Here is a 23,402-nt window from a genome sequence, read left to right on the forward strand (position 1 = left end):
GGCATCGTTTATTTTTACCTTTGGCCTCCTACTCCTCCTCCTCCTCCTCCTCCTCCTGCTTTGTCGCTTTGGCCCAACACCTTGCCCAGCATCAGCATCAGCCGGCCACTGGCTGTTTAAATATTTAAGCATCCCAGAGCGTAGAGGCGGCACAGCATAGCCATAGCCAAAGTCCACTCTCACCTGTCGCTTTGACAAAACGCTTTTCCATGGCAACGCCCAGAAAAGGGGCAAAAGCAAAAGAAACAAACAACATAAAAAAAACACAGCGATGGGAAAACGAATGGCAAAAAGGGAAATAAAAAGCTTTGAGTGCCTAGGATTCGGCTTTGGCTTTGGCTTTTCGACTTGTGTGACCTGCGGTGGAGCTGGACAGCGGAAGGGGTACAAGGGGGGGATAGAAAACTGTCTATATAGGGAGAGGAATAAACTACGTCTATCAAATGACAGCAACAACAAAATACAAAAAAAACAGGACGGAACGGACCAGGGGGAATCAGGAAAAGCGGTTTGCTGGGTGGAAAATGTCAGCAAGTCCCTTTTAGATGCGAGAGTCCTTTGTGCTGTGTCAGCAAACCAGATCCGCTTCCCTCTCTCCTCTCTCCAACTACAACGAGTTTTTTTTCCATCACAGTTTTACCCTCTTCACTCCCCTGCCAGCCCCAGCCCCTTCACTCCAGGGCTCTTCTCCTTTGCTGCTGCTGCTTTCGGCGCTTTATTTCCGCATCCCCGTATCCGTTTCTGCGAACGGCATTTTGTTTACTGCCAAAGCACTTTAATATGATTGCGAATCTATGTGAAATGCGAAATGCATTGGTACCCCTTTGCTGCTGGCTCGTACTTTGGGGCTGAATGAAATGTTGGTCAAGAGCGCACCGCGCGATAAGCGAGCCATTTCCGCAGAATTTCAGCATTACCCTGACTCAGACTCAGGGCACTGGTGAAATGGCAACGCCATTGTCTGTAAGGTATTTCCCCCGCAACCCAACCCCAAGCCAACCCACTGCTGTAATTGAGTACTCTACAGGGGGGTGGCGGTGTAAAACCCCACGCTTGATCGGGTTGAGTAACTGTAATAATTCCCTGGGTCGGTGCTGCCCGCTGACACATTTCACTCATCTAATTGGCCATGCAGGCAGCCAGCCAGCCAGCCAGCACTGCAGCCAACCACCCCCGTGTAAAGCCCTCTGGGGCCCACCGCCATGTGCCACATGTCAAAGTAACATTTAACGGCTTTGATGTTTGTCAAATGGCATTTTAAACAAATGCAACTGGCACACGGCAATAAAAGCAGCAACATAAATAAATAGCGCCATAATTTACGCTTTTCAGGTGGAAATTGCACGCAATGTGTGCAGCCCCAGCCGCAGCCACAGCGCCACATGTCTGCCCCTGCTGCTGCTGCTGCTCCTGCTGCTGCTCCTGCTCGTGCCCCTTCTTTTTGAGTAATTATTTTCCGTACTCGTTTTGTGTGGGATTTATGAGTGGAGTGCACACAAACACACACACACACACCGACAGGCTACATGGAGGTGGCTTTGGCAAGAACGTTCCACCTCATAAAGCAATAATTAGTCAGTAAGTCCGTCCACAAATCGCACGATAAGCATAAGAAAAAAAGACCTCTATTTGTGAGACATTAAAATAAAAACGGGGCTTTTCGGTTAATTAAGGCACATGTAATAAATAAATACATAAAGCAGTACGAATGCTGCTGCTGCTGCTGCTGTTGCCTGGTTGTTGTGGGCTCAGCTCGAATGCAATGGAAAATAAAAATGCATGCGAGCGAGCGAATGGCTGGAAAAGCCGCTCGACTCTCGACTCAGACAGCTTGACGCCAAAAGCAATAGCTGCTGGCCTGCAAAACCAATAACGACAAAGCCCCAAACAGGGGGGGTTCCCTCCCCCGGCCAGCTCAGCCTGTAATGATGATGAAGCTTTTTGCAATTGTTGCTGCTGCTGCTGCCACTGCACTTGTTGTTGCTGTTGCTTCTACTATGCATTGTTGTAGTGGCAACAACAGACAGTCAGTCAGCCAGTCAGCCAGCCAGCCAGCCCAGTCATACAATGGCAATTAGAGTGGCTTTTGCTGTGGAAATTCCCGTTGTGTGTCCAACGCAATGCTAAAGCTTAAACAAAAGCCGGCAAATGTTGTTGCGGTTGCATTTCAGCCTGTAATAAAATCATAGCTGCAAAACTGACCTCAAGGCGTAGTGTTGTAGGCTTGTGTTGTAGGAAATGCAAATGCAAATGACAATGACTAAGAAACCACAAATCAACAGTTGCCATGTGGCCAGGCGGTGAAACCAGAGACAGCTGCCTGCCACAGCCAGAAGTAGTAGCGGCGGCCAGTTGCAAGTTGGCAAACATTTGGAAAAGCTGCTTACAGGAGATTTGCAAAAAGTGTTTTTGCGAATTAGAGGCCAATGGCAGGTGGCAAGTCATTCGCCATCAATCTGCTTCGCGCCATTCAGTCAAAGCTCGTTGTTGACTTGTCAAAATCGTTGACGATCCCATCCACACAGCATTACTCTGGGCACGCCATCTAGCGTGCCACAGCAACAGCAGCAGCAGCAACAAAAAAAATTTGTAATCCTATTAACCTCATGACTGCAATTAATCAATATTTTGGCCAAAAGCCACTTGACCGGCCAAAACGCGATTAAACAAAAAAATCCTAATTGAAAATTGACCAGGCAACAGATATCACACACGCAGGTACATACATATATATGTACCTATGTATATGTATAATTGTGCAATTAGCCAGAATTAATTATGGTAATCCGTGAATAAATGTAAGGGCTTAAAATATTAAACCAAAGCCAATGACAATTCAATCAGTTATACGGTGAACAGATTCTGAAAACTCTACGCAAAGTTTTCTTCGCATTTTGTGCATTTATTAACTTGTATTAATTTGTTGTGTATTTGTTTTTGCTGCAAATTAGTGGCTTTCATTATAATCATTTTTTTGCTGTTTATTTTTTGTTTGGTTTGGTTTCATTTGTGTTGTTGCTTTGTGTGAATATATTTTTATGATATTCATTCTGCTGGTTTTGCTGCTTGTTTTTTGCAGCGAAATCTTCAAGGCCATGCACATTGAGTGACTCGGGTTTTTGCTTTGCTGTTTTCGCTCGCTGATTTTATATAATTTTTTTTTACCCCCCCTCCCCTTACCAACCCCTCCTAATGCTGGCTATTTGGCCTGGCCGCCTGTCTGTCGGTTGGCTATTGCAACCTGTCGCAAATATTTCGACGCATTTGTTATGCTTAGCTTATTTCATTATGATGATGGCTGCCTGTTCGGCGGCTTTCGCTTCGCGTACGAGTATTTATAAATGTTGCAGTCATTCATCATCGTGCCAGGCAGGCCAGCGGAGATCTGAAGATCTGAGCACCTGAACTGAGTTAGCCAGCCATTGCATCGCCCACACTCATCGCCACTCAGACCGCAAACGGGGGGTACGTTGTACGTTGTACGGGCAGTTGTAAGCCGAACAGGAAGTGGGCTGGTAGTCTGTGTGCTGCCACTCAAAGAACCAAAAGCTAAGCATTGCAAGGCCATAAATGAGTGCGTTGCCAAAAAGGTAAATGGTAAATGGCAAATGGTGTGAATGTGGAATACTCGTACTTCAAGTATATATTTCTGGCCTGACCGATTGCATGCGGCGTCAAGGTTATGCCAGCCCACAGTTTGGTTATCTTTCGGCAGGTTGTGTCGCGATTGGAGTTTCTTTTGTTGCTGGAGCAATGGAGAAAGCGTTTGGCTAACTGCTTTTGGGCCATTAAAATCATAACAGCAAACGGTTTATTTTCTATGGATTTATTTGCCGCTGCTACTGTCTCATCCGTGCTGCCTGCATTGCAACCTGTTTCGCCCGATGACGTGATCTTGAGCGTACGAGTATATCCAAAAGCGATTGGGTTCAAACACAGACTAACTAAGTGGTAATTTATCATTTATCATGGGATGCTTGCTCGTTCAGCTCTCAAAATACTATGCTGATGATACAAACAAAACGAAACGAAAAAAAAACAGGAAATATAAAGAGAAGGTAGATTGCAACAGCAGCAACAGCAGCAGCAGCAGCAACAGCAGCAAGCAGCAGCAGCAACAGCCGCACAAGCGATACTAAATTAAATTTAAATACAAAATAATACAATTTGTATGCCGGTGCGGGGTAACACTTGCGAATTACGGCTAATAATACTGGCCGCGTAGTTACGAGTATTTTGAAATTTAAATATTTGCCAAAAGCGAATGAACTGACTCGCGTCGGGGGCATTCGGGGCGAGCGAACCCGAACCCGAACCCAAACCCCTCCCAGAGGTTGAATGCACTGTGGCCTGGAAACAGAAAGCAGAACAGATCCGAAACGTATTGAAGTCAAAGTATTCTAAATTCTGAATTATTTATGTGCAAGAGAGAGTGCGACAGAGAAGGATCTTGGGAAGAGCAGAGACCCAATCCCAATTCCAATACGAATCCCAAACCCATTCGGCTGGAGGATGGCTGATGCTGCTGCTGCTGCCGGAGGGATTCTCGGCTTGACACTTGTTATGCAAATGCCATTCAAAGGTAAACCAGCGTCGGGCGGTTTTTATGTGTTATTTCTGTTTTGAAATGTATCCAAAAGATACTTCGTATCTGCCGCCGCCGCCACCGCCGCCGCTGAGTGAGAACTGTCGTCATGGGCTGGCGTCACAGCGATGGCTCTGACGACGTTTGCTATTGCTTTCCGGCATTGCAGGTCTCGCACGGGCAGCGGCGATTGCCCGCACACACACACACACACACAACACACACGCAGTGAGCAACAGATACACGGATACGGATACACACGCGCCTGCTGCTGCTGCGGGCGAGAGAGTGTGTGAGAGAGGGAGATACTTTGGCCAGGCAAGCGCATTTTATAAATAGTTGCTGCCGCTGCTGTCGCTGCTGTTGATTCGAAAATGTTGTTTGTTGGCTTCTCCGATATTTTTCTTTTGTCATTGCAAAAAAACAACAAAAAAAACAACAACAACAAAATAAACACTAAAAACAAAACAAATAAATAAAATGTTTAATACTATGAGAGGAGAGAGGAGGAAGAAGAGAGTGTGAGTGAGCGAGAGAGAGAGTGTGTAAAAAATTTTAAGAACAAAATTCGAACGCAGCGCAGGCCGGAAAGAGATGGAGAAAGCTGCCCGACCAATGGCTGGCAGAAAGACAGAGACAGCAGCTAAGCGATCGTTTTCAATTTTCGTTTGCTGCTGCTGCTGCGTTGTTTTTGTTGTTGTTTCTTATTCTTTGTAGTTGTTGTTAGTCGGCAACGTCAGCGGCAACGACGACGACGACGACGCTGGCGGCGGCATTGACCGCTAGAATGCAATCAACCTAGTCCAAGGCCAAGTGGCCAGCGGTTTTTATTTTATTATAATGATTATTATGATGGCCCAAGGTGTGCGTGTGTGTGCATGTGTATGAATGTGTGTGTATTATTAGTGAACGCCTGAAAATATATCTCGCACTCTCACCTCACACTCTCTCTCTGTCTCTATCTGTATCTGCTTTGCTCTGTGGTTCTTCCTCATGACTAATTGTTAAACATTGATAAACACTTTCAGAAATCGTTCGTTGTTTTTCGACAAAATGCATTCGTAGCGTAACAGTACTGTTGCCAGGCGGTAAATTAAAGGGGTGCGACTGCGGGAAAAACTTGTGTTCTTTTAGCTTTTACCCCCCCATAAAAATGGAAACACTTTCTGCCAGCTAAGCAAACTGTTTGCTACTGCACTGTCGGCACAAATTTGTTGGCCAAACACAACAAAATTTTGATTTATGTTTATCAATTAATTGGCCGAAAGCGCAAAAAGCCTGACCAGACCGGAATGGCACACAAAAAGCACGCGGATGTCGCCGTTTTTGCTCTGATTTATGCCGGAATTTTGTGTATATTTTTTCTTCCATTTTGGGCATGGGAAAATATAAATGGGAAAAAGGGAAAAAGCTCGACAAAAAGGGAAAGAAAAAAAGAAGATGATGAAAATACGAGAAAAGCAACTCCTCGAATCTGCTGTTTGTTGCCGTCTAGACACTGTTAAGTGTCATTATGCTAATTAAAACAATTGAGGCGTGCAGGGTGAAGGATCGACCTGCTGCGAGCTGCGAGCTGCTACGCTGTCGATGGCATACTTTTGGGAGCATAGACCCCGAACACACCGTGGCAACCGAAAACCCACAGTCCCAGACCACAACTCAGACCCCCAGAGCCAGACTCTTGAGGAGCAGACAACTTTCCAATCCGATTGAGATACCATTTATTTTATTTTGCAAAATTAAAACTTGCTGCTGACATGTCAAGGTTCCCACTTTGTATTTGTATCGCCTGCCCACACGGATATGCTTGATGCTTGAATGCCAATGCGAATGCGAATATGTGCGAGCAGTATTTATAGATATGATTGGATCGGCTCGCATTATACTCACAGAAGTCAATTAAAGACATTAGCCTGTCTGCAGCGACAAATTACTCACCTGCAAAGAGATGAAGAGACGGAAAAAGGGGGATTAAGAAATGGCATTGGGAAATGTTGCGATTTGAATAAGAAATCTATTTGCATTTTGCATGGGAAATTCCCTGCAATAATTATGATAATAACTGGTTCTGGGGATCGGGTTAGGACTGGCAGCACTGCATGAAAAATCAATACATAAATGTAATATCGCACATACGCCCAGTCGGCTGGCAGTCGCCATTTCTGTACTCGTGCAAACCATTCGCCATAATGATGATGCCACACGCAACTGGGCCTCAGTGTTCCCGCCCCACGCTCCTTTCACCTTACTTGGCGGTTACTTCAGTCTGACTTTTGCAATTACTAGCACCGTGCAGAGCGTCCCCAAATTGTTGCTCGCTGGCGACTGGAGCGGAAAATGTCACGCAAGCTAACCTTGAACCATTATCGATTCATTTGCAGAGTGGCAGTGGCAGAGGCGATGAAGGATAAACTCAAACTCAATTTGCAATTTGCAATTCTCTGGCTGCTGCTGCTTTTGCTGCTGTTGTTGCGTGTAATTGGCTGGACTTAATTAGAATGCTGTCCTTCACGGGGGCGGAGGTGGAATGGAGGACCCTCTGAGTGGGTTCCTGGCTATAATTAAATGTATTCCCGATTTAAAATTTCGCCTAAGCACCGCTAAGAGCTTCACGGAGATGGGCCGCAGCTCTCTCTCTCTCCCTCTCTCGCTCTCCATGTTTGTGAAGCCTGCGCAATGTTCTCGACTCGAACCCGGCTTCGTGGGCCGCCATTTTTGTGCTCATTGCGCGAAGGAGAAACCCAAAGAGCCAGAGAGAGAGAGAGAGAGAGCCGAAAATGCGCGGGAAAACCGAAGTATTATTTATGACGACCCACTGAACCACTCTGATGACGTTGATTTTCCCTTTTTTTTTTTTTTTCACTTGTTTTCCTTTTTTCCCCAGGCGGCGTGGCCCGTTATGCAGGGGGGGTACGGGGGTGCTGTTTCAAGGGTTTGGCGGTTTTTCGCCGCAACCCTTAAAAGTGTTGCCATATTGATTTTAGTTTCTGTTTCGCTCTGTGTGTGTGGGTGCCTAGGTGGCTGGGTGGGTGGGTGTTTGGTCAGGTTCCACCCACCATGAATCTTCCTCTGGCTCTCGGGCTCTGCTCTGCCACTGCCACTGCCTGCGTTGACGGCGACGTTTCTCGTTTTTCATGTCTGCCCTGACCTTGAATACATTTGCGATTCCTTTATGCGCTGCCAACTAATGTTTCTCTGTCTGTATGGGTGTGTTAAGTGTGTGTGCCTGTGTGCCTGTGTGCTGTGAGTGTTTGTCGGCATTTCTGCTTTTGGCCCGCAATTTGCCAACCTGTCAGTGTGTTCGTGCTCTCTCTCTCTCTCTCTCTCTCGTGTGTGTGTGTGTTGGCCGCTGACTTTGCCCAACTTTTTGTTTTCCGTTTCGTTTCGTTTTGCTCTGTTTTGTTTTTTACCTCAAACCGACACACACAGGGCAGGGCAGGGCAGGCCGATGGATTTCTTAGCCCCCTCACCGCTGACGTTCGGCTGATTGTTGTTGCCCCGAGACATGGCCGCTAACAACAATTTGGTATGCAAAAAAATAGAAAATAAAAGGAAAAACAATCGCAAACAAAACCGAAATGAGAGCTGCTGTCATGTTTGCTGCTTAGGTGAAAATGAATTGCCTCTGACTTGTTGCAAACATTTTGTTTGTTTGTTGAAATGTGGAGAATATAGAGAATAATATATGGACGAGTATACATCATAATGTATATTGCTGAATGAGCTCTAAATATAATTTATAGGAGGATTTTACGAAAATATATCAATGGAACGGGCACCGCTTGGATTCCTTTAGGCTGTGATGCGTTGATGAGTCAGTCGGACAAGCCCATTTACATGGTTATAAGATATAGGATGCAGTATCTTTAATTTGCATACTATTTTTATATTCTTTACAGCTCTTATTGTCAACGTCTCACGCGCTTCGCTTTGCGACAATAATCCAAATGCCAGTGGAATGCCCCATGCCCCATGCCCCATGCCCCATGCCCCTGCACTGCACTGCACTTTACTGCCTTCCTCTGCCACCCTCTCTACCCTGTGGGCAGCCCTGACATTGTCGGCATTTGAATTTAAATGCAGTTTTGCTGCTTCCCGCCCACAAGTGACTCGCTTCAGCGGCTGTCAACATTTGTGGGGTTGCCGTCCCACCTCCAACCTCCACCATGCAACGAGGCAGAGAATTTTAAGCTGTGAGGCGTGCCGATGCTATTGCTCTGCTTTAATTAAGCCGGTCTTTCCTCAGTGCCCCGCTAAACCACTCAGGAATACACGCCCACCAAATGCAAATGTCAACGAGCCACTGCCTGAGCTTCAGCCCCCTGCTACAGCCCCCTGCTACAGCTACAGCTACAGCCGCTGTTGCTGTTGCTATTGCTGCCTCTGACACTGCTGACGTCAGCTTGTTGCGCACTTGGAGAGATGCAAGAGAAAAACATTTCCACGACACGTGCACCCGAGGGGTATCCGTATCCCCGACCCGCTTGGCTCATCCACCAATTGAGAGCTTAAATATTAATAAAACAAATGAAACAGAAACACAGAAAAACCAGGCACGATATGCGAAAACCATTTGTTTGACAAACCCCTGGCCCCCCGACCATGCCTTGCCCTGTGGAGTGATGTAAGCCGAGCAATTTTCTAGGGGATAGCTGCATTTGTTTTCCCACTCGGTTGCCCCCTCCCCCCAGGCACCCCCAACAGACACCCTCGACGCCCGCTCGATCAGTCAACTAAGCGTATAATTAGCCACAAAGATTGCCATATCAAAATCAAAAATGAGAAAAAAACAAACAAACAAAAAACTGAGTCAAACAACTTGCAAATGAAATCACCTGGCAGCACCCAGAGCCAACCTCCCCGACACCCCACTAGCCAAGCCAAGCCAAGCCAAGTCAAGTCGTTGCTACTGGCTTCTGGGGGCTGCTGCTGCTGCTGCTTGTTTGGCTTTTAATTATGGCGACTGCGGCGACGCCAACAATAAATTTCAGATATATTTATATAGATATGTTTATATGTACAATGTACATATGTATACAGGGGGTCTACATATGTAGATTTATATGCATGTTTGCATGTGGGGGGACTCGCACGTTTGCATATTCATGGCATTTCGCATTATTAATTCATTTTGCGCAATGCGAAAATTAATTAGCCATGAAAAGTGAATCGACCGCAAAACAATTCCAACAGCGATGCGATGCGATGCGATGCATTCGCATATCCAAAATTGTTTATTATACAATTAAGTGAAATGCTCATGGAGTGGGCTATCTGGCTACCTGGCTATCTGGCTATCTGGCTATCTGGAGATTGTTGCTGTTGATATGTTGCTCCGTTCTGATCTGCTCCAAACTGGAGGAGGAAGCGACAACTAAATCTAGCGCTGCTTTGTCAGCTGAAACGTTTAATTTATGGTTGATATTTTTTGTCGAGCTTGAGCAGAATTAATGGAAATTTAAGTATGAGCGAACATACATGTGTTGTCGTTATTTAGCATTGATTTAGCAATAGACGAAATCGCATAAATATGCCTAACGAGGCATGTCAGTGATCAGCGATCAGTGAATTAATTGAGTGGCTATACTATAAAGGAGGGGGTATGTCACTGCTGGCAGTAATTACAGTTGGATGCCTGCTGGAACTTCCTTTAAGCCCAACCATCGCTGTATTTGTATAAATCAGTTGGCATCGCCAGGAATTACTTTGGCTCACCCCCAAAGAGCCACAAAACTGTGGGCCAGATTTTCCATTTGCCGCCCCACATTTGCCCCCCCATGAGCCGTTGACGACGTCAGAGCGTTGTCGGCGTCGTCGCCGGCTGCAGCGTTGGCAGCGACAAATTGCACACAATTTGTGCATCTGTGTGCGAACACGTGCCGTCGCACCTCCTACGTCGCCGCTGTTCCCGTAACCCCAACAGCCAACCCCTCCACCCAAGTGCATCATCATTGCTTGGCTGTGTGTGCGTGTGTGTGTGTGTGTGTGTGCTTGAATTTGCGGCGAGTTGAGCGGAAGTGAGTGAGTAAGTGCGCATGGCAAACGAGATAGAGAGAGAGATACAAAGAGAGGGAGAGAGTGTTAGGGAGGTAGAAAAAGTAGCAGAGAGAGAGAGAGAGGGAGAGAAAGCTGACAGAGAGAGAGAAATGCATTTTCATGGCCTAGCTGTTTGTTGCGCAACATTCGGTTTTGCCGGCCGGCGCAACGTTTGCCTGCAACAGTGCGGCATCATCATTCGCATCCGCATACAAACATTGTGTACACATGGACTACATATACATATATGTATGTATGTATATGGCCTGCTGTAACCTAGAAAACTGCACACACACTGGGGCACTGAGCTGGCATTGCACGCGCCGAGCTGTGGAAAAAGTACAGCCACGACAACAGTTGCAAGGGCCGCCATTTTGTTGTGGTACGCCTGAAACTAGGCCAATTCGCCGGGCGGCTCCCTGCCACAGCCCCACAGCTCCTGCTGTCCTTTGCTGTATGCCCTGGCTCTCCCTTCTGCTGCTGCTTCTTCTGCTTCTTCTCGTTTTGGCCCATTTCTATTATTTTGCTCGTTTTGCTCTTTCGCTGATCTAATTGTGACCCCTTTTCAAAGTTGCTTTGTGCCCAGCAGCAAAATGAAATCGAAATGATTCTTTTGTGTGAGGAGGTGTGGCAGAGCGAAAGCAAGGGGCAGTGGCAGTGGCAGGAGGAGGGCAGTTCATGTGTCATTTGTGGCTCGTGGCAAACGTTTGCCAAAAGATGTTTCGCAAACATTTCGAATGCATTCCCGCACTCGACCACAATGTATGAGTACGAGCACGAGCACGAGTATATTGCATCAAATAATGTGCCACCTTGCCACTTGCCTTGCAACCAAAAAATGGGGACAGGGGTATTAAAATAAAAGACACGAAATATATATATATATATAGTATAGTATCTGATGTGTTTATTGAATATGGCCGGCCATAAGGAGGCTGTGCACTGTGCGCTGTGCGGCAGGCAAACTGTGTCAGATGGGGGGGGGGGCGCGGCCCAATGCCAAATACCCCCCATTCGGCGATGTGCTTTTTTGGGATCGCCTCTGCCAATGCGGATGACAGAGTGCAGCGCGCTACAGTGGGCATAATAAGGCCATCGAGTGATCACAATCGATTGTTGGATATATTTAGAGATCCACCTTTTCCGTTTCTTTGCGCCCCACCCATGGAACAGCCCAAATATAGGAGGACAAATGGCCAGTGGCCAGTAGCCAGTGGCCAGCAGCAGGCGGCGATCAGCGGTGCAACAAAAACGAGGAAACGAGGCCAAACGATGAGCTGAACACCGCCGAGGGGCATTTGTCTCAAGTGTCCGCTTCGTGGTCGGTTCGTTTTGGTTCATAGCTGTTCGTTTTGGTTTTTGTCACCTTGAACGTGAAATTTGGCGTTGCATTTGTTGCTGCATTTGTTGCTGCATTTTGCACTTGGCACTGATCTCGCATTGTGGACAACAACTGACTAAATTTTCATTTAAATTTTCCAATACGGAAAATATACTACACGTACTCCCCCCTATTCATGGACAGTGTGTCTCTAACTGCGTATGGCATGAGATATTTTTATTGCATTTTTATTTTGCCCACCCTCCATTGGCCTTAGTTGCCTTAGTCACATTTCTGCAATTATGAGTTAAAATTTATGAGTTCGTTTCTCCCACACACACACACACACACCACAGAGATACACAGAGTTACGCACGCATACTGACACGCACGAATGGGGATGGCTATTTGTCTGCGGCACTCCTGCTGCAACTGACTTTTGACGGATTGTGGCTGCAATTTCACAAGCTGCGACGCATTTGACAGCTTCAAAAGTTTACATAAATTCACTTATGCTGTAGATTTAACTGTGTGGTTGGAAACGGAAATGGAAATACTCGTACTAAATGAATATTGAGGGAAAACCTTTTCGCTTTGTCTTGGCCACAGTTTCTTTTGGGTTCTATTTGATGTTGGCTGTTGGGTGTGGGTTGACTGGCTGTCATTGCGTTCTCCTTAAGGTATAATTACATTTGTGCCCCAGCTGTTTCGCTTCTCAGTCATTACTCATATATATACATATGTCATATATGTCGTGTGTGTGTTGCCCAATCAGCCAGCAACCAGCAAGCAACAACCAACGCAGGCAGCCAAGTCGTCGACACTTGCCCAAGTCATTTGCAATTGTTGCGCTAATGCCCCACCAATTGCACACATCACAGCTTGGTTGGTGGAGAGACAAATGGCTTTTAGCAGCACAATTAACTTTTAATAATAACTCAATAAATTGGAGCGGGGAGGGGAGAGCGGCGCAGATAAATGACTTATGAGCTACATCCAAATCGCTTCCTAATCAGAATTCAAGGTCTACTGCCATATGAGAAGGCGAGCACACAGCACACAGCACACAGTCCACCGAGCACAGGCAAAGCGTTGACGTCGATGTTGGGGGCTTTATGTAGTGGCAAGTGGCAAGTGCCAAGTGCCAAAGGCAGCAATTGCTATTCAGGTGCCTGCTGCCAATATCTCTGTGTATTTGTATATGGTATCTCAGTATCTCTGTATCTGTATCTCTGTATCTATATCTGTATATCTGTGAAGAGTGAATGTTGATTCAAGGTTGCTGCAGAGCACCCCCCAAAGGCGCTCGCAGCATTATACAAAATTTAATTAAAATTTACCATATTTCTGTTGCTTTTGCTGTGATCTCTGGTTGTTGGTTGTTGGTTGGTTGGTTTTAAAAATAAATTGCAGATATTTAAGCAAAGAAATATCAAGGAAATATTGCAAGCCAACACGAGTGTCGTGCGACACCAAACCAAAATCATAAATAAGAGTATAAATTTAAGCTCATTTAAAAGGCAAAGGGATGGACAAAGAAAGGGCTGAGCGGAAAGGGGCAATGCAGTTGCTTCTTGTTCTGCTTTGGCCAGCTGCACATTTGTCAAATAAAAAAACAGAAACACACACAAAAAGACTAAGCCGCCCGCTCACATACACACACACACAGAGATACTCACACGTACACACACAGATACAAATACTTAGACACGTGTAGCGCGCCATATTGGCTGGCCGCGAATGCAGTTTCCCCCTTCGCTGTTTCTCTGTTTTGCGATTTTTGTTGCCGCTTTCAACTGTCAGGCAGTTGCGAAAGCTTAATGCCAGCTAACCGCAGCACCCATCCCCCACCACCCAACCCCCCAGTGCCGCAGCTAGCCCTGCTCGTGCCGTGCCACCACTCGTTGCCCGCCCTTAGTCATCGCATTTTGCACATGCCGCGCTGTCTGCCTCGCATTTTGCACTATAATTTGTGTGTGTGCCTCGGTTAGCTTTCCGTTTTTGCTGCCTTTTGATATTATAAAACAAATTAGTTGGAATAAAGTGCACAGTATATGGGTACAGGGGCAGGGCATATGCAATTAGCCGCATCGACAAAGGGAATAGGGCGCGCTGTGGGGGAGGGAGGGATCTATACGCGTATTGGAATATGGTAAATAATCTGGGGTACACCCGTAATTGTCCAGAGTGAGAACAGTTATCGAACTCCTCTCTAATCGTTGTCCTCTCGGCAACCGCAGCAGATTGTTTTGCCCCTAATTGCCTGTCACATGCAATCATAGGAGTTTAATTTATAATTTCCCTCGTGCACGACTTGGTGTCCTTCCTTTTGTGTGTCATTCAAGCGCCCACTTGTGCAGTGCACTTGGGCACTTCCTTTGGCGGCCATCGCAAAGGCGAACCATCAACCACCCCGTCACAGTGGCCTGTGCATGGGCATGGGCATGGGCATGGGGCACATGTGTGCATATAAATTTATGGCCCCAACGTTTAACCACCCATTGCGGTTGCGGATGCCTTGGGGTTTGGCTTTGGCTTTGGCTGTGGTTTGGTGCTGACTGTGGCTTTGGCTTTCGCGTAATGGCCTGCAGCCTTGCAACGGTAGCGGCAACGGCAACGGCAACAGTCAAGGCCTTGATTAAAAGGCGTGCGAGTCCCTGGGTCGGGCGCGTGATTGTCATTGGTGGCAGTAAATGCACATAAATCTGCATTTAAAGTAATAACCCAACGACGACGATGATGATGATCATCATCATCATAGTCATCATCATTATGATGCAGCAATGACAAAAGGCTGAGCAAACAACACGGCGCATGAGTAATTTCTTGTTTTGTACTTCACATTGTTGCACTTAATTATTTTATTCTTTATTCCACTTGGATTCGCATTTGGATTCGCATTCCATTCGGACGCGCTTGAGCAGCGAAGGTTAATCATACGCCGCGTTGTGCAATTGCAACTAACAGACAAATGGTGGCCGCACGCGGTGCGTATGAGTAATGGCGCAACGGGCATGGGTCGCATTACGTATGCGCCACGTGGCCACCTTGAAGATCTCCATTTGATTTCGGGCTGCCTTCGCTTCCCTTGCCCCCGCAACTTGCAACTGCAACTGCATTGCCAGGCGGCACATCACACAGGCCCCCGCCGAACAACAGCAACAACAACTGACAACTGACAATAATTGCGCACAATTAGACATTAATTGCATTCATTCTCGATTTGCAATGCCAGCAGTTGCAGCAGCAGCAGCAGCAGCACTGCGATCACTTGTCCCTCCATCCATCCATCCATCCATCTGCTCAGGCCACCTCATTCCCATTCCCATTCCGTCCATCCATCTATCCATCTATTCATGCATCCATCTGTTTTGCTTGTGGCTTGCATTTTGCAGTGCGATTCCAGATTGGCGATATGCGATTCAAGATGCGGAAATGCGGCATATATCTTTTCAATTAACCAGCCACGCCTTGACTTGGCAAAATAAACTTTTCCATTGTTGTTCATTCATTTTGTTTGTTTGTTCCGCCCCCTGACTGCCCTCGCTGCCTATCCCCCCGCGGCCCACAACAATGTGGGCGTGTGTGCCTACGCTGACATAAATTTAAATGTGCCACAGACAAACAGATGGACAGCAAAGAGCAGGAAGTTTGGAAGCTTTTGGTCAACTATATATTTCTGGCCGAGGAGGCTTGTGCAACAGGTTACCAAAGTGAAAGTGCAGCTGGCCAGAGACAGAGTTGCATAAAGAGAGAGATAGAAAGAGAGAGGAGGAGATACATGGTGATAGATAGATTGGTGGCATGGTTCGAATAATTGAAAATGTTTGACTAATTGAATTGATGGGATAACTGATGGGGGGCTTAGGAAACTCCTCCCCACTGACCCGCTACTCATTTATTCGATAACTATTTGCTGCCCCGCCCCACCCCCGCTAGATTTCATTGCTGTTCTTTGGGCTTGCCTGAATGTAAATACAACAACAAAACATAACCACCATATGAAAATCTAATCAGACTTTCAAGGTTAACAAATTCTGGGGTGGGTGCCGTGTGGCTGCTGTTCACTTTGATATTTGTTCTCCTCCTCGTCGCTGTTGTTGTTGTTGTTTCAGCTGGTTGTTGGGTCGCTTTTGAGGTTTTCTGTGTGTGTTTGCTGTTAAGAGCCCTTAAACGCTACTAACGAAATAGCCACACACCACACACATGCACATAGCATATATGTATGTATGTATTTCCAAACATATGAATATAACAAGTTGTGCCAGGATGGAGGCGGGGGTTCGTATAGATAGTGGGCAAACAAACAAAAGGCAGACTGTCCGTTGCTCGACGAATGATATCTGCGGGGGAACTTGCACAGGGTGGGGGTGGGCATGGGAAGGGGCCTAAAAGTTGCGTAAGATTCCATTTCGGTTGGCGTCTTCGATGCTCGATTTGAGGCGGTGGGAAAGGCAGGCCCTTAAAGTTCAAACATAATTAATTAAAGAGCCAAGTCGCGTCCAATGGCTGAATTGTGGAAACGTTTGGCACTAAGTGGTGGCGGAGGGAGGCGGAGGGAAGACTGTGGGGCTATTGATTTTGCTGTAATGAATGTGTGTGTGCGCGCGGTGTGTGTGTGTGAAGTTAACGAGCTGCTGACATTGCCCTTTTTTTTGTGTGTGATTGATGCGTTGGCAATTGTTGGTCGTCTCATAGCAATACCCTAGCAAAGGGTACACCAATTCGAAGTAAAGCGAGGCAGCGTTTCTTGCCCCTGGCCGTGATAAGGTGTCGAATAAATCGGATTTATCTGTTTACTGATCTTTATTTGAATGCGGCTAATATATAAATATACGGGGAATCACTATGCCGATAGAGCTGACTGCTAGATATGTAACGAAAAGCGAAGTATCTGAAGCTAGGTAGCCTTCCTTTATATTTTTCTTGCTGTTTCTGCTCGTCTAGTATTTTTGACATTTATTTGATTCTTGATATTTCTCTTAGGGGGGATTAGGCCTGCACTTTTCTTTGCATGTTTTTCCTCGTGTGCCGCACAGTGCGTATGAGTAATGAGCGATGTGTGGCTGTCGTTGAATCAAGCATACGCCATGTGGACGTGCCAAAAATAAAATTCGCCCGACATTTACATAATGATGGCAATTAAAATCTATACACAAAGTTGCAATTAAAACATGCCACACAAATGTCACGCTCTGTTTCCCCCCAAGATTTCTGACCGCATTCCTGGCCACCCCTAAGCTTCGGCTTCAGCTTTGGGGTGTTCATATCTTATAGATCTTGAATTGAATGGAATGGAAACACTCACCTTTTTCTTGCGATCATCCTTGAAATCAATGACAATGCCCTCGTCCGAGGTGGACACCGATGTTGTGCGTATACGTGCATTGGCCGCATCGTGCGGCGACAATATGTTGGGGCTGTGATGGCCGTGCCCGTGGCCATCATCGCTGAGGGGCGGCGAGGCCGAGCCGGAACTCCAGGAGGCCGATGAGCTGCTGCCGGGACTGGAGCCCAGACAATGGTCCGACACTGAAAGATTCGGCATAGAGAGAGAGGGCTTTGGGGGAACAATTGTGCGGGGATGGACCTACCCCCGTTAGGATTGTGTAGGTTCATGAGAATCATAGCTGCATTGCATTCCACCATCTGATCCTCGTTGCCCGGATTGCTGCCGTAGTCCTGATGATCACTGGACGGACGTTTCCGTGAGCTGTAACAAGGCAGAGCAGTATGAATTTAGTAATAATTATTATAACAATTAATGGAATATATTTCGGGCGATGGAAATCATTGACAGATGTGGTGGCCATTGGCCTAGTTCTAAGACATGATTTAATTACCCACCCACACACACACACACACATTCATCTCCCCATATGCATGCATATATATACATATATGTATGTGTACAGATAAAGATATAGACACGCAGGCTGTCGGGGCTTTAGCTTTGACTTCAAAGCAACCGCCGATTGCTGCTGCTGCTGCTGCTGCAGCAACAATGCCACGAGGTCTTTTCAGCGATAATCGCCTACAGCGGCATTTCAATGCAAAACATGGCAAAACTATTTTTCCATTTAACTAATTTCTGCCCCAATCCCCATGCCCCAGCTACAGCCACAGCCGCGTCATTGTTTCGTCATTAATTGGCCTCTTTGCGATGGCCTCACATATTTGAAGCGATGGCTAATGTACTCATATATCTGCATATATTTCACAGATCCGTGAGCTCTGAATGCGCCTCTAGAGTCGCCTCTGAAGTCGCCTGACTGTGGCGCTTTAAGCTAACCTTGTGGCAACCTTCACTGGCCAAATCAGAGATGATATCCTTTTGCATTTGCTTTATGAACAGCGTTTTTACGCTCAAATAAATTGAACAAAGGCAGACGACAGTGACAGCGACAATGGCCAACTCGCATAAGAATGCAGTCAGCCAGCTAAGCTTTGATGGGAGCACAGAATGAGGGCTGCGCTGCTATGGCTGTGGCTGTGGCAGGGGCACAATAAAGACGCGAGCGACAGTCGCATTGCGAGTGCGTCGTGTCATAAATTCAAAATATTTTCATACGGAAAAAACTGATTTGGAATACCCCGTAATCAAGCGGAGTGCGATTGAGACTCCGCTGCTGCCATCCATCCACCCAAGCACTCTGTTGTAGACATAATTGAGCCAAATGCCAACAATTGAGACGTCGTCATGGCCACGGCCATCATCAGCGTCATCCCCGGGGCTCAAAGTGGCCGAGTGGTCGAGTGGCGTGAAGGAGTGCTGCGAAGGATTCCATCGAACACTTGCTGCGTGCCAGGATTAAAATATTCCAAGTGCACGCCATTGAACCCCACTCCCGAGTGGGTGGCTGGCTGGCTGTTCATGCTTCGCTGGATCCACTGTTGCTGCTGCACTAAGCAATTATTGATGCTCAGACTTAAGCGGCTTAGTGGCAGAGCAGCAGCAGCAACAGCAGCAGCAGCAGACTGAGGCTGGGCAGGGAGACTGCGAAAGTGGCTTTTGCTAAGAGCCAGCCCAGAGCTGGTCAAACTTTAGTTGGGTGAGTCGGGGGGTTGGGTGTTGGGTCGGCCTTTCCCTTCATTATCACCAAGTGTTCTCAACTTTCGTTATCTCTCGGCCATCTGCTGTTGGCGTTGGCCCGAACAGAACTCGTGCCCGCTCTCTGGCCCCGGCCAACAAATCTACGACTCTACGACTCCATTGTGCAATCTAAAAAGCCGCAGGCAGTCGGCAGACTCCGCTGCAGTGTTGCCGATGTTGCATTTAAGTGAATGCAGCTCCTTCTCTCCCCGAAAGCCATAAAATTTTATTACACTGCTACCAGGTTTTCGCCGCTGCTGTTGCTGCCTTTTGTCTAATGCCACGGCTGTCAGCCGTACAGTCCCAGAGTGAGCTTAGGCATAGCAGCACCTTCTCTGGCCAATTCCCAGCTGCTGTTGCTGTTGCTCCTCTTCTTCGGCCGTACGTTGCGCCCCAATTAAATTTACTAAACTCACCGATAAATTTCTGTTTCAGATCGTTGCTAATCGCATAAAAGTAAATTTGCGCATAAATCGCCATTTCCTTTGCCGTCGAGAGTGAACCACGGTCCACGAGGTTTCCTTCTCGAATCTGGGATCTCAAGCGTCGAGTCGGAGTCTCTCTGCCTGCTGCATTAGCTGCGGTCACAGATTGAGTGTTTTTGCCGGCCGGCAAAAGGCGCGTGCCTGACAGACATCACATTGGTTGGGAGTGCAGGAGTGTGGAGCGCGAGGCGTTTTGGCCATCACGATGTGGCCATTTTATGCGCACAATCGGTACCGTTAGGCCCAGGCCTGCTTTCCGCCCCATTGCGCAGCCACAAAACTTTAATAAACTGCAAGCTGCAGTCGCAGTCGCAGTTGCAGTCGCAGTTGCAGTTTTAGTTGCATTGTGGCCGTTGTTTGTTAGTGCTGCTCTCTGACCAGGTCTCCTTTTTGGCTTACTCACTGCGTGGCCGCACGTAAATTGCCCCAAGAGAAAGAGCGGGCCAGAGAAGGAGGCTGAGGATCTTTGTGTTTGTGGCGCGTGATTGAAATGCGATATATTCGCGCCCGATTTTGGGGCCAGCTCTTGCAGCCTGAGCCTGGGAAATGCGCCATGATTTTCACTCAGCTGCCGCTGCCGCTGCTGCTGCTGCCTCTTTCGCTCGTTTTCCCGTTTTCCGTTTGCTGTTTTGCTAGCAATTATTTGCCCACGTTTGCTGCGAGCTGCAACGTGAAGTTGCATGCAGCACAGAGCAAAACGAGCAGCAGGCAGCAGTCAGCAGCAAAAAAATAGGTGTTGAAAGCAAAATTACATTGCAATGTTCAGCGAATGTCAGGAAACAAGAGATGCGATATGATATGCCCCAGAGGGGCAGCAACAGGCGGCAGAGGCCTGTGCTGTGCTGTGATGTGATGTGCTGTTGCAAGTTGCTTTTGCTTTTGGTTTGCATGCTGCACAAAAATTAGTGAAAATTGCCACAAATTTGCTGGTTTCAGCCCCACATTTTGTTGTTGTTGTTGTTGTCTTGGATTTCTGTGTGGCTTACAATTAAAGTTTATTGAATTAGCCACGTGCTCGGGATTCGCTTTGGTTTCTCCCCTCATTTTGTGTTATTTTTTGGTTAGTAATTGGTGGGACTGGGACTGGGAAAACCTTATCCCGTTGAAACTTTCACCAAATTGCAGGGGAAAGTGCAAGTGCGCACTGAGGTCCCTCGACCTCAACAACAACCCAAGTCTCAAACGAAGTCCCAGTTCCAGTCGCGGTCCCTATAGCAATTCCCCACCGTGATTCCAGCGAGACAAAGCGACTACTCCGTGGCCAAGTAAAGGCCCGCAGATATCGGTAATCGCAAATCTAAACAATTTTCAAGTGTAATTTATACGCAGGCGAAAATACAAAAATAAACTCAAAACACACACAAAAAACGAAGCAGAGTCGCTGCCTGATTTCTCTGATTAGAAGAACAGTAGAAGCGTCGGAAGGGGAGGAGTGGGAGTGGAAGGGCAGCCACTCAACTTCATTGAGGTTTTCAGTGCTGGCTTACGAAAGAGCTTTCGCCTTATCAGTTTGCACGATAAGAGAGAACCCAAGACTCCGCAGCACACAGATAAATACGTAACTACGAGTGTGCCAGCGTTTATTCAAGTAACTTTGCCAATGTCAACAGCATAAACAACAACAACAAAAAACAAAAACGGAAATGTTCCAGCAAAGGCTAAAGCTGAAGCTAAAGCTAAAGCTAAAGGTAAATACGATGCTAACAAAAGAGGCCACAACGACAATGTTTGACCCAAATCGATCGATCGATCGATGGCCAAAACAGGAAGTTTTTTTTCTTGCTTAGTTTTGCACGCCGCAACGGTGCGTATGGGCAATCAATTGGAGATCTTGCCATATTCTCGATAGTTTCTCGTTTCTCATGAATAAACGAAAACCAAAACAAAACCGAAACCAAAACCAAACCAAAGAGCAAGGGGAATGTTACGCACTTTTATTTATAAATATATATTTTTGTATTTTTGTTTTCGCATATTTGGGGGCTTTGTTATTTGCCCATGACGTTGCCAAATGAATTCTGTTGTTTTGTGTTTTATTTTTTGTGATTTTATTTTTGGCCAGCCGAAGAAGCAGAGCAGACAAGTGCCTGGGATTGTTGTTAGTTGTTGTTCAAGGCAATCCTGTTGTTAGTTTTGCTGTCTCTCAGTCTGTCTGCATTGCGTGAGGTGAGTCAATTGGCCTCCTTGCCGTATGCCATAGGCCGTAGCTCCTCCTCCTCCTCCACCTCCACCATTGAGAGTTTTCTCACATGACACAATTTGAATTTGTTGTTGTTGTTGCTGTTGCCGTTTTTATTTGTTCATTTTATTTAAACAAGGCGAAGGCGACCTCTTTCTGGCTGTTGTTGCTGTTAATTTGGAGGTTTCGCTGTCGCCCCAGCCCGCCGTTGACACACATAATTTCTGTAGTCTCTCACTCTCTTTTTTATCTGTCTTTCCGCCAAAAGCGAACAACAAAAGTGAGCAAATAAAAGCCTGGCTTTTGCGAAGGGAATGTGGCCTCAAAGCCAGGTAGCGCCAGACAGACGGACAGACAGAAAAAAAAACAAGCAGGAAAGAGTCAAACAAATATTGAATTATTTTTGGAGGCAAGCGCAGGTGAGCGCCGCGCGGACAAATTGCCAAAGACAGAGAGAGAGAGAGAGAGTGAATAAAATTAAGAAGAAACAAAAAAAAAATACAAATAAAAGCTGTGCTGTTGTTGTTGTTGCCAATTTGTGCGTAACTGTAAAGTGTGTGAGAGCAGAGCAGCGGCCATGTGAGAGCGCCGTGCGTGACTGGTAAGTGAATGGCGCAGTCAGGCTCGGGCTCGGGCTCGACTCTACTCGGCTCTCTCTCGCAGATCCCCGTGCGTGTGTGTCGCTCTTTGGCTCGTATTTTTCTCTTGTTGACTTTTGGGTTTATTTTGAATCAGATTTCTGCGGAAACTGAAACGTCAGAGTCGCGCGAGAGAGATATGATATCGTAGTAAATACTTGTGCTCCCATTGTTATTTTTTCGGTGCGTAGTTTTCTATGCTTTTTGGCAGTAGTTTGACAGCACGTGCTATTTTGTTTTTATTTTGTTTTGCTTTGTGGCGTGGTGTGGCGTAGGCCAAAAAACAATCGAATTGGATGTGTCATGACTGAATGAAAGTATTTCTTGCACCCAGGGAACTGAAATCAAGTCCATGTCGTGGCAGCAATTGAATCGCAATTGCAATTTGCAATTGCAATTATCATTTCATTTTAGTGGCCAGCAAAATGTTTGGAAAAACATTTAACAGCTTTCCTTTCGTGTACATTTATTTTGGAAGCGACCCGCATCGTTTACATAGCCGAATGGCGCTTTAAACATTTCGTTTTTCTTCTGGGTTTTCTATTTTCTTTTTCTTTTACTTTGTGTCGTATTTCGGTTTATTTGCTTTGGGGTGGCTTGTCTCACGTCCGAAAGCCGCCACTCCACGCCTTTTAGAGGCTCATTTGCACAAATTACTAGCATTGCGACAACGGCCCAGCGACAGCAGTAGCAGCACCAACAATGCAATTGTCTGAGCCAACGATCCGCAGGCAGGCAGGCCAGACCAGACCAAAGGAAAAGCCAGGCCAAGCCAAGCCAGCCAAGCCGAGGCTAAAGACAAAAACAGAGGCAGAGAAAAGCCCAAGAAGACATTGTCACCACATTCCGGGAACGGAAGCCAGCCGGCTGCCGGCAGCCAGCAGATTGGCTATCGCCCCACCCATGCCCCCTTGCTGATGGGGCAGGCAGGCAGCTCTCAGTGCCTGGTCCGTGCCTTTCCTTGCCTTGCCTTGCCTGCCTAAGAGTCATGAATAAAAATCGTATTAATTCCGCGCCAATGTCAATTTTGTGTGTCTTCCATGGGGTTTTTTTTTTGTTTCTTAG

At 46.7% G+C, this 23,402-nt stretch overlaps 1 protein-coding gene across 4 annotated transcripts in view; it reads right to left on the reverse strand.

Annotated features, from left to right (window-relative positions):
- Nucleotides 1-23,402, reverse strand: part of LOC111072526 (G-box-binding factor) — a 128,679-nt gene that overhangs the window by 33,414 nt on the left and 71,863 nt on the right. For 3 of the 4 annotated variants that reach the window (XM_041591578.1, XM_022364497.2, XM_041591579.1), the window contains exons 3-4: nucleotides 17,537-17,655; nucleotides 17,251-17,474 (exon numbers count right to left, since the gene is read on the reverse strand). In XM_041591578.1, coding sequence (XP_041447512.1) covers nucleotides 17,251-17,474; nucleotides 17,537-17,655 — 343 coding nt within the window. Of the gene's footprint in view, nucleotides 1-6,475; nucleotides 6,510-17,250; nucleotides 17,475-17,536; nucleotides 17,656-23,402 lie in introns of those variants that run through there. The other variant, XM_041591580.1, reaches the window with a different exon arrangement.

The sequence above is a fragment of the Drosophila obscura genome, unplaced genomic scaffold, assembly GCF_018151105.1.
Source record: "Drosophila obscura isolate BZ-5 IFL unplaced genomic scaffold, ASM1815110v1 contig_150, whole genome shotgun sequence".
Classification (NCBI taxonomy): domain Eukaryota; kingdom Metazoa; phylum Arthropoda; class Insecta; order Diptera; family Drosophilidae; genus Drosophila; species Drosophila obscura.